This window comes from Synchiropus splendidus, chromosome 5, assembly GCF_027744825.2.
Source record: "Synchiropus splendidus isolate RoL2022-P1 chromosome 5, RoL_Sspl_1.0, whole genome shotgun sequence".
Classification (NCBI taxonomy): Eukaryota; Metazoa; Chordata; class Actinopteri; order Syngnathiformes; family Callionymidae; genus Synchiropus; species Synchiropus splendidus.
In genome coordinates, this window is record NC_071338.1 from 29258636 (window position 1) to 29270646 (window position 12011).

Here is a 12011-nt window from a genome sequence, read left to right on the forward strand (position 1 = left end):
CAACAAAATAATTACACAAAAACATGATAGGAAGAGAGAAGTGATTGACGATTTTATTTATTTATTTTTGCAGTCACAAGGTGAATATGCAGATGATGGGTGCCACTGCAGCTTCATGGCAGATTAGAAACAGGTTACGGAGCCGCGACTCAACACCGTTTTCAGTCATGAACCATCCATGCAGAATTGGGAACCAATGTCTGTCACTGTCAGATCCGTGGTGTTACCCATGTCACACATGTCTGACCTGGCTGGGACTGGTGATGCTACACAAACCAGAAAAAAACAGATATTTGCTTCTGAGGCAGTTTACAGGTCCTGTGATTTTTGTCGTCTGTGACTCCAACAAAGTTACTTCCGCCTCCTTCAAGTGAATATTGCTTTAAACATCGCAGGGATTTCACATTTGAGTTCAGGGTCTCGAAGACAAAACTCACTCAGCAGTGTTCAGTTATTTTATCCATGGTTATTTTCAGTGTAACAAAGTGTTTATCGTAGTTAATTTACTCCCAAAGTACAGGACGAAAATCTCTGGATGCCCTTTATAAAACTGCCCCAAAAGTCTCTTCTTCTCTTTCGCTGGTAGTTTGGGGTTTTCGTGAATTGTCCGTAATAAAGAACAAAGTTCTTCCTTAGTGGTTTTTTGTGCATTTTCCGAATACGCCTTCGCACTTAGCCTTGTGCAGTACGATGCTCCTGTGGGGCACAAAGGCAAAAGTCAATGACCGAGCCATAATTTAAATAGCTACAAAGTGATCTCTTTTTTTTAAACTTACCAGTTACAGTGTTTGTGTCTTGTCCTTTCACAATGTTGATGATTCTGTCACTCACCATCTTGTGCAGTGAAACTGGAATCTGTTGAAATGGGATACAACGTCAGAGGAAATAGGCTACAATTTAATATAAAATCATTATTTTTTAAGGCTAAAATGTCTTTATTGGATGTGTTTTGTGCAGTTATATAGGCCTCAAATAAAAAAAAAAGAGGTTTTGGACACATGAAGCCTCTGAACGACATTTCCATGTGTTTAGGCAAACAACATATTCCACCTTTTTAAAAAGGACATTTTGACAAAACCTGATGAAGTTGGCGAGGACTCACTTTGAACAGGTCACAGTGGTTATCCATCATGAACAGAACCATCAAGTCCACTTTGCCTTTGGAGAGTCTCCGGCTGTAGACAATGGCGCTGGAAAAGGTCCGCTTGACCGCCATCCTGTTTTCAATCTGGAAGAATGAATGGTCAGACTACAAGGTGTGTTGCGACTTTCCATGAATATTTCGATAAAATGAATGAACTATTTGAACATGAGCTCATGAGCAGAGCAGCCAGACGCCTTGAACGCTGACGACCTCTGGTGTTCAAGAAGGAGCAACGCAGACAACAAACCCTGCGAATTGTGAGTTGCTTTTTAAAATGTAACTATAAATAAATGTAAACAGATTCCATCATTGCGATTTTAATAATTATTCTATACATGTATAGAACCTTTAAGAGCAATAATTACCATTTTAATAAAAACAATTGTTTATCATTAAATACAATGTTACTGTCATGTCATACCATCTATTTTAACAAGACATCATTGCAGGTTTAATATTGTTTGTTGCTTCATTGTCATGTATCACATGTTAACTGTAATGTATAGCTTAGATTTGTATAACTATTGATTACTCGTTATTAAACAAAAATAAATAGTATATATTAAATAAATAATATATTAAAAGTAAAAATAAACAAATAAAAATGTTTAATAAATATTAAAAAGTGCTTTACTATTAGACCCATTTCTGTATCGTTTTATTTTTTTCCAAGTGGTTTTAATCACACTGAGGGAAATTGTTTCACATCTACATCACCAATTCAAAACCAAATATTTAGTCTGGGACTATATTTTTTTTTCATGAATAAAAATCAGGTTAGGAGCATTTATTTTGGAAGCTCAAGTTTGAGATGGAGATCTAACTATTTATTGCCAAAGAAAACAGGAAAAGAAGAGCTTGGTTATGTTCAGTAAAAAAAAATAAAAACTTTGTTGTTCCTTTTCCTGCTTCAATTTCAGTTGTCTAAAGTGTCGAGTTCATCATCAGAACTGAAGTGAGTGGCAAGCCACCTGAAACTGACCTCTTTGTGCAGTTTGACCTCCTGAGATTTGCCAGCGACAGACATGAACCTGAGCAGCCGCCGCAGCTCTTCCCTGCAGCGCGAGTCCTGCAGCTTCAGGCTGAGCTGCAGCGCCTCCAGAGCCTGGTCTAGTTTACCGTTCACTAAAAACAACAAACACAAGGATGAAACCGCGGCGGTGAGACGGGGACGGCGCTTCAGTCGGCGTCTTCTCACCGAGCAGCTCAGAGATGCCCGAGTGAATGTCGAACACGTGGTTGCTGAGCAGCGGCGGCTGGCCTGCCTTGCCGTAGTGTTGAGCCAGGACACTGTAGAGCAGCGTCTTGCAGCGCATGAGGTCGTCGGCGCAGCCGGCCAACCCTCGGCTCACCTCCACCACCAGGTTATCAGGGAGAAACTCCAGACAGTCCACTGCTCCTGACATCCACTCGTCAGCTCTGAGAGGAAAGAGAAGCACTCACATCATCTGACTTCACGCAGATGGCATGAAACAGCCCTGTCAATGGGACGAAATGGAGTTTACAGCAGCGAGATCTGATCCAACACATCAGTGTGAAGTTGTCGCCACAGTGGGGAAACTTGTGTCAACGCCGGGCTCTCGGCTGGAGCTTTGTGAAGTCAGAGAAACTAAACAAACCCCCGACGACGAAGCGTCACAGCAGGAGCCACACAATACAGAGACACAGTGAGGCTCAAGGAGCAAAGCCTGATGATCATGTGACCCTCCTTTTGCTCCAGACTGTATGGTCTGTTCTCTTTTGAAGCTGTTTGATGAACATTTTGGGGATTTTTACATTCATCTACCGTAAATTCTGGACTGTAGAGCGCACCGGAATATTAGCTGCACCCACTAAATTCAAGAAGGAAGATAGATCTTGTTCCAAGATGCACTGGTCTATAAGCCGCGGGTGCAGTGGTGCTGTCGACGCCATAGAAAGGCTTTTAAACTAGTTTTGAAAACAGGGTCCAGCATGGAGACTGACCCGTGAATCAAACTCAGCATGTTCTGAACTTGAATCACGAACTCCTCACATCTTTTATTGACATTAAGGCGCTCAAAATGTTTTCGCCCGTGGTTCTTTGGACACCACAGCTGGTCTCAGCTGCTGCTTCTGGTCTCCGCTCCTCCAGGCGATCGGCTGTGTGGGCGGGGCTACGGACACCGGTTGAAAACAGCACGTTTTGAGCGCTTTACGGTCAATAAAACGCCTGTGATTTCATTAGGTTGATGTGATGAGGCTCAATATTTTGGAAGCATGACGTTCTTCAGCCTGTAAAAACCCATATATCAGCCGCATGCTCGTATCAGACACAGGGTTCAGACCCTTTTTCAGCGAGAAAAACGTAGCGGCTTACAGTTTGGAGATTACGGTAGTAAAATTTCCATCCCATAATTTGCTTTTAAAATGTTTGACTCACCAAACTGGTTTCATACTCACTGTGCTTCGCTGAAGGCCTTAAGAACCTCCCTGTCCAGATAGCTGGATGTGTACAACAAGTCGGGGTCACTGTCCACTGCCTTGAGAAGTTGCCGAGTCACCTCTTTTCCCTCCAGCAGCTCCTCCAACAGGGGGAGCTCTATCAGCTGCAGCAGCCTGCTGACGGCCAGCTGGTGCCACACTTCATCAACAACTGAGGAAGACACGACACTTCAGCAGCAGCTCCACCATCTCACCATCATCACGTACCTTCTTGCGAGAGCCCCAGGTTCTTCATCTGCGGGGTGACGCTGGAGGCCAGGTTGAGGTTGCCGAGGACCTCCTCCAGCATTTTGTCCGATCTGACCGGGGAGTGCGGAGAGTAGCTCGGCACCTCTTGTCTGGAGAAGACAATGAGGCCAGTTGTGATCATTTCATGGCAGAGTTCCATGTTCAATCTCTGGGATCAGACATTCATATCAACGTCTGATGCTTTGTCACGTATGGCGCTGTCTGCTGTCAAATGTTTAGACTTCTAATTCAGCGTTTCTCAACCGCGGTGGGCAATGTGATGACATTAAATCATGACACTTAGAAGGCGTTGAGGAGCAACCAAGGTGAGGAGATCACATGGATTCACTGACATTCTTTCTATCCACGCTACTGTAGAGCTCCAGTGTGTTGATGCGCTGATCTGTCCGTCAGTCAAAGCAGCGCTGCTGTGGTGCGCGGCGCTCCTCTTCCCACACACTCACAGCCAAGAAGCCGCTCACATGCTTCAACAACTTCCAGCTGTTTTTAAACCTGATGCGCCTCTAACTGGACCACACACTTTCACCACAGAACCATGGAGGGAGGGATCCTTGTCGGACCCACAACACCAAAGACTGTCTGCACCGCAAACGTGACGTGAAGTCTCACCTCTAAACTTTATTGATACTCATGGACTGTCAAAGTTTGCTTAACAGTTGGCAAAATACTAAATGCACCACAAAATAAATGTGCTCCAAAATGCGAAGAGAGAAAGAATTATTGTTTTTATGAAGCAAGTTCAGGCAAAGAATGCTAAGGATTGGTCTGGAAACTCAAAACTAGAACAAAATCACGCAACAGAGAAGTGATCAAATCGAAACGGTTATTTAAAGTAAGTCAATAAATAAATCATGATATATTTTGCCGTATTGTCTGCACCCTTTTGGACACATTTGAAACAGGATTTTCTGCTATTTGTTTCTGCTAATAGCCTGGCAACATAACAAGTGAGTGTCAGTAGCTACAGGTTTTCACAAATGAATAGGGGTTTTCTACAGCACTTTGGCCGAGGTTCCTTTGGTGGTGAGCCTGGGGGTTTTTGTCAATGAACCAAGGGTGCCGTGGCTTGAAAAACACTGTTCTAATTCAATGAAAACCTCACATCATTTGTATCATTTGTAAACCAACAGCGCCCTCTAGTGTCCTCTGATACTGCGTCATGCACTGGTGTCAGGACTTCAGTACCTCTGGTGTGATGGGGTGTAGCTGCTCCTGCTCCTGTGAACTCCCGGTGAGTCGTAGCCGCTCTCAATGGTGTTGGTGGAGTGTGACTTGTGGGTCAGCGGAGCGGAGCCGGTGACTGGGCTCAGGAATCGGTAGAGGCTGTAGCTGCTGTCCTCAAACGTAGCTCGCTTCTTGTCCTTGGCAAAACATCGGCCTCCCACCGGCTCGAAGACCCGGGACTCCATGAGGGCCTGGCAGAGGCGGACGGCCTTGTAGCGAGGGACCGCCTCCTCGCCAAAGAAGCGGTTGAGGGTGATGTGGGTCAGCACCACGTCCACGGCCTCGGAGCCCAGGAAGCAGTCATGGTAGGATTTGAGGTTGTGGCGCCGCCGCTTGACCTCCACGTGAGTGTGCAGGTTGGAGATGATGCTGCCCCAGATGAAGGTGGCCCGGAAGGGCTTCCCAGCCATTCCTGGTTCTGTGGAGGAGAGCGGGTGATTTGATGGCGCCAGGATAGTAGAGCAAACCGCACACGGTCAGAGGGAAAATGAAGAATCGAAGAGCTCCATCTCAGCTCAGAACCAGGGACTTGTTTTGTCTTTTCATTCACCCTCTTCTACAAATGCCTCTCTCTGAACACAGTGCATCGCAGCGTGTCTCTGAACCCTCTGGACTCTTCTCCTCGTACGTTGAAACTTGGAAACAGACTTTACATTTTCCCATCGCAACACGTGAACTTCCGCTTCATTGTAACGTCACTTTCACAGCAGGCTGTTTAAAAGGCAGAGCTGTCACTCTCCTCTCACCGCAGGACCCATTTGATGCCTGTCCACCAAATGTTGCAGTGAATGAGCTCGGGCTCTGTGAGGACCTGGCGGTGGTGTTATCATAACAATCCCTGACAAACACTGTCAACCCATTTGGAAAACCTTCCAAAATCCAAGGGTTGTAAAATGAGAAAATGTGCCTCCACACACGACAAACATTAACATGTACATGTGTTTACAAGGTGATATTCTTCATGATTATTTCTCAACTATTTCCCCCCAACAATTCAAGGCAACAACAGTCCAGTAATAACTGTTGTCCTCATGTGAGACATGAAACATGAGGACCAGTCTGTTAAAAACCAAGACTTGACCATTTTAAGGTTTTAACTTTAGGTTTTCAATAAATATCTCAGATATCTATTTTTAAGTTCTTAAAACGCAGACTTGGCTGAGTTATTTTATATTATTATCATTATTATTATCATTATTATTATTATTATTATTATTATTATTATTATTATTATTATTATTAACAACAACAACAACTATAATAATAATAATATAGACAGGATGGTCCTGTTGAGGGATGTTTTAAACTTTGTGACTTTGCACAGAAAGTTATCTTGCAAAAATAAATACATGAATTAATACATTATTATTATTACATTATGATATTACTGCGAGTAATACTACGAATAACAACAACAGCAACAATGCTACTACTACTACTATTATTATTATTATTGTTGTTGTTGTAGCTAAGATGGTTCTGTTGAGGGATGTTTTAAACTTTGTGACTTTGCACAGAAAGTAATCTCGCAAAAATAAATACATGAATTAATACATTATTATTATTATATTATGATATTACTGAGAGTAATACTATGAATAACAACAACAGCAACAATGCTACTACTATTATTATTATTATTATTATTATTATTATTATTATTATTATTATTATTATAGCTAAGCTGATCCTGTTGAGGGATGTTATAAACTTTGTGACTTTGCACAGAAAGTTATCTTGCAAAAATAAATACATGAATGAATACGTTATTATTACTATTATATTATGATATTACTACGAGTAATACTACGAATAACAACAACAGCAACAGTGCTATTATTATTATTATGGTCATGAAACACACCTTCATCCTGGCTCCTATATGCAGACAAGCACTTCTCCAGTACATACACACATGCAGCTGTAAACAGTGGAACCACAGACCTTTGTTTTGCTCCATGTGGTTCAGCTTTTGAAGGCAGAAGGCCTCTGCAGGTTTTCACAGTTCAATCACCGTTAGCATTAAAACGATGTGGCCATAAACCTGGAGCAATATTCAAGACTTGGGGCCGCAGCAATCTCAACAAAGGAAGGGACACTGACTTCACAGAGTTCATAAAGAAACTGATCTATGTCTACTTTCCTGCAGAAAAACAAAATGTCATTTTCCATTTAGGGATTAAAAACAATTATGTAAACAATCGTTATGGAGCATCTTCTTTAAAATCGATCAGGCGCCACAAAATACCAAACAACCATCTGTGAGACCCATAAGGGGGCCCCAGGATTTACCTGCAAATCCGGATAAGCTTTGAAATGGCTGTTGGAGGCAGGGGACAGATAGAAATAGGGGGGTCGAAACACGGCTGTTCGGTCGCATCTTGCGTCTTCAGCCGGACGCTCTTCTCTGTGATTGGGTCCCTCAATATTGAGCAGCAGATCGCAAAGGGAACTGACCCGAGTTTCAACCCCAGAGTCGGTGTGTTGGCACACAACACCGAGCGTAAATAACCGCAGAGGGAGCAGCGCCGTCCCCCGTGTCCCGCACAGCAACCTCACCGTCACGGCCGCGACCTCAACTGTTGGCAAATCACGTGTCTCAAATCGCGTCTTTTTCAACACAAATCGCGCAATTTATCCACGCGGTGATAATATCGACTCCATATTCCACCGCAGTAAATGAGAGTTTTACGCGCAAGTCGGTTTTACGCGCGCAAAAATATGAACACGTTTAAGGTTTAACCGCATTCAAAAGGAAGAAACACGAATTGCTATCGTCTGTTTGCCCCAAAAAAAATATGAGCACCACAATTGAACTGGCAAAAAACTCCAACAACTAAATATTAATAGACGAAACTGGCCGATAAAAGAATGAAACCCGTGTTACCTGGCGTCCGCAGCATCGCTCACGTCCCGCGCCGACAGTTACAGTTAAGCCATCCAAAACTATCCACATCCTTTTCATTGAAGCCAATCCACAACGTGACGCACCTCCCCGAAACCGCCCCCTCCCAGGGACATCCATTATTCATGAGGCCCCTGCGCTCACATGAATGTGATAATGCGCTCGTCAGTTTCTCCTCCTTCAGGTTGAAAACAGGGGCGGAGGAAGGGGAACATCTCAGAGAAATGAGAGAGAAAAACTGCTGAGATTTGACAAACCAAAACTCCAAATCCTCTGAAGCTTCACAATAAATAAATGGCAAACCTCCATGGTGCCTCCGAGCATGGCATCACCGACCCTCCTGACAAGTTCAACTCCCTGTGTGGAGTCAATCCAGATCCTGCCAAGCATTAAACAAGGAACACCAGCGGTTGTCGGGGGTCGTGAGGCCGGGTGACTTCTGCTTCACACTCCATTGATCTCCACTAGTTTCTCAGTGTAAACAAACGTGCTGTGAGCTGCAAGGCTCTGACCTCCGAGTGTGACGTGACGGTGGAAAAGCAGTAAGGTGACACTGACTGAAGTCACGGGCAGAATGGGACACCAAGGTCCAACAGGTGACACGTGCCACAGCTTGTTCTCTCATCAGCCTAAAGAGAATGAGGAGATGAGACGTGCTTACTCTGCTGAGACGATGTCGCAGTGGACCTGCTGCCACCCAGCAGCAGAGAAGGCTGAAGGAAGGGGAAAGCAGCTCTCATCTGACCTTGGTTCACAAAGGTCACGCAGAGCACTGATTCTTAACCATAGGGCCGGGGCCCATGGTTGGGCTGTGAGCGCCCCCTAGAGGGCCGCTAGAAGTTTTTTGTTTTACACCTTTGGTCCACGAGACGCTCAGCTTTAATACATGAGCCACGTATGGTGGCAGTAGCGTGTCACTGAATTGACTTGACAGCTGCAAATCTGTGACAGTTAACAACTATGGAGAAGTTCTTGAAAAGAAAAAAATGATAAAGAAAGTGATGTTGCCAGTAAAAACTGTTCATGAAAGCGCCTGTTGAAGCTGTTTTGAAAATTATTTTTTAGCAATACTTTCATTTACACTTGACTTACATCTTCTTTGGAATTTAAATTAAAAAAATATTATAGTTTTTATGATATTTAGACAGAGTTTTTTATTCAGAATTTTATTCTGTTTTTCCAATTTTCTCAACGGTTTGCATCAAGAGTATTTTTTTCTGTTTTTCTTTAGTAAATTTGATGAATATTACTTGCACCTGGTTCTGCTGCTGGTTGGACTTTTCAATGACAAATAAATATCTTTGTAATGATCACATGGTTTGATGCCATTTCACAAGGTTTTGGTTTGTTTATGTGTGACTAGATTAAATATGTTTGTTGATCACATATGATATCAAGAGTCATGAGTCAGTTCTACTGGATGGGCCCTGGGGCCATTTGTTCTGGGGAAGGTGGGCCCCGAGATCAAAGAGGTTAAGAACCCCTGACATAGACTACACAGTTTATTGGTAAATAAAAGTATGTTTTAGGTCTAAAACACACTTCATACCAAGAGATATCTCATTCAGAAGTTTCAGACTGTCTTGATCTTCTTCTGATCAACCCAAAGCTGCTCTTTCAGTTTCACAGGACAGAAATCCTGTTATGCAATGTAACAAAGCTGAAACAAGCCTCATCTGAAAGACACAAGCTTCAAGAAAAACTGGTCTGAGACAAAAAAAAAACCATCTTCCTGGACAGGGGAACCATATTTCCAACCGAACCGTGGGGTATGAATATGTTGTCATATCATCACCAACTGGCAATTTAGAAGTTAAAACATGAATGCAAATATGGTAAACTCTACTGCATAGTGCCTTTCTGTATTCTGATCTGATCTGACAGCGAGGAGAGACTCGTAGAAGTAGAACCGCTACTTCTACTCACTGAAAGGAGCCAGATGACGGTGTTTCTTTCACTTTCACAGGACAGAAATCCATCACTTTGTCACTCATTTATCATTCATATCTAGTGATACTGAAGAGATGTTAGAACAGCTACTGCTCATCGGTCCTGTCAGACCTGTGCGCATGTTTGGACTTGTAAGTGTCAGAATATTTTTAATCTTCTCTTGGCAGAAGGCAAACACTGCTGAAGTGATACATTCATGTTTAAATCTTCACTCGTAATAACAGAACTGTGCATCATCTTTGTTTACAGGCGACCAGAGGTGGATGATTCAATTCCCAGAAGGGGCTGCATGGCATACTGCGACGAATGTGGGGGACAGATGGACAATAGAAAAAGTCTTAAATTTAACTTCAATATGTGACTCTAGCATAATAAAACCTACAGACCTCATGTCCTCCTTCACCACCTCCATCAATCTCCTCTGTGGCCTTCCTCTCCACCTTCTGCCTGGCAGTTCCAACCTCAACACCTTCATCTACCAATGTACTGGCTCTGTCTCCTCTGTACATGTCCAAACCATCTCCATCTAGCCTCTCTGACTTGGTCTCCTAAACACCTGAGCACATGTGCTGTCCCTCTGATCCTATCATCATCCTGCTCACTCCCAGAGAGAAGCTCAGCATCTTCATCTCTGCTACCTCCAGCTCTGCCTCCTGTCTTCTCCTCAGTGCCACTGTTTCCAAACCATACAACATTGCTGGCCTCACCACCCTTTTGGACACAATCGCACCGTGAAGTTATATACTTTAAATGTGTTATTGGTTTATTTTCATGAATTACTTCTCTAAAAAGCACTTATTTGCTAGGTATTTTTAAAAACTTCATTTTATTTATTTTTGAGAGACAAGGAATGTTGTTACATTATATTATTTTTAGGAGTAATATTTAACATTTAGTTTAACATTTCAGTCTATGCGAAATAACAACAACAACAACAACAACAATAATAATAATAAAGTTTCTTAAATATCACTTTTTAGAACGTTACTCACAAAGTGCTGATGAGGCCAGACAAATGTCAGCAAAGGGTCATATGTGGCCCCTGGGCCGCAGTTTGCCCACCACTGCAGTAAATGATGATAGAAGCCACACAATAATTTGACAGAGGACTTTAGACTCACAGTCCGAAAAGCGAAGCAACAAAAAAATACCAAAGCAAAAATGTGACGAAAGAATTTACAAAACGTTAAGCAGTCAAGGTAAATGGTGAAGACAGTTGTCAGAAAATGTCATTCACCAGAAAAAAAAAAAACACAAACAGAAACAACTAATATTAACTGGTGAATGGTATAAAGTGAATGTGAAATCCAAGACTGAGGATATGATAGTTCAGTTCTGTGACAAGAAAGGTTGCAGGTTGAGCTAAGAGGAAAATAAAAATAACTGTTTACGTATGGAATGAAAAGCATCTTGCCGTTGAGCACTACAAAGTTTAAGGAAAGTCTATTCTCCTTCACAACAGTTGAAGAGTCATTTCTAAGAGCAAGTAAATGTCATGAGCCGTGTGAGAGAACGAGCCTTCACCTCATGGAAGACCTGAAAGAAGCTGATCCACGACAAGCAAGGACTGAGAGGAAGCTTATCCAGCATGAAATCGACCCAGAAGCCACATAACCTCCACCCAGAATGATTCAGTGGAACACCTCTGATCCACAAGCAGCTCTACGATCGGCGGCTTCCTGCCTCACACATACCTTTTTAAAGATGATGAAGTTCTGAGAATGAGACGTTAAGATCCATGTCTGACGTGAGAGAAGAAGGCGCTGCGAGTGACGAACTGGTTCTGCAACTCTCCAGGTGGAGGCGGCCCACACAGGTGTCGCTGCTGCTTTGACCCTGACTGTGGAATATTAACACAGCATCTGAGGGCAGGTGCCCGGAAGGAAAAGAGACATTCCTCTGGGCAAAGTCATGGCTCTGTTTACTCAGTGGATTTTTGGTTTTGTTACATTCAGATGACAAGTTTTGTTTTGAAGTGACTCACTCTCGGTCACATGACACACTTAACAATGCCTCCCATGTAGACGTTTCCTTGAAGAAGCCTGTCGTCCATTTATATAGAACCTCGACAGGCTG

The 12011-nt window shown here is 43.0% G+C and overlaps 1 protein-coding gene across 2 annotated transcripts; it reads right to left on the minus strand.

Moving 5' to 3' along the window:
- Positions 1-56: 56 nt before the first annotated feature.
- On the minus strand, positions 57-11722 carry depdc7a (DEP domain containing 7, paralog a). Of its 2 annotated transcripts, none has more exons than XM_053865896.1 (9): positions 11630-11722; positions 5042-5498; positions 3815-3945; positions 3566-3758; positions 2343-2563; positions 2127-2269; positions 1103-1228; positions 777-855; positions 57-696 (listed from the first exon to the last, which is right to left on the minus strand). In XM_053865896.1, the coding sequence occupies exons 2-9, from the start codon at positions 5488-5490 to the stop codon at positions 473-475; spliced, it is 1566 nt and encodes a 521-aa protein (XP_053721871.1). In that variant the 5' UTR covers positions 5491-5498; positions 11630-11722; the 3' UTR covers positions 57-472. The 2 variants fall into 2 exon arrangements, with proteins under 2 accessions (XP_053721871.1, XP_053721870.1); XM_053865895.1 differs by lacking the exon at positions 11630-11722 and adding an exon at positions 7968-8010.
- Between the last annotated feature and the right edge of the window lie 289 nt (positions 11723-12011).

Excerpts from the sequence above, each read along its gene's own strand:
- depdc7a (XM_053865895.1), bottom strand. Across the intron at positions 3,759-3,814 it reads CCTGGGGCTCTCGCAAGAAG|TTGTTGATGAAGTGTGGCAC; the intron begins GTACGTGATGAT and ends TGTCTTCCTCAG. Across the intron at positions 697-776 it reads AGACACAAACACTGTAACTG|GAGCATCGTACTGCACAAGG; the intron begins GTAAGTTTAAAA and ends TGTGCCCCACAG.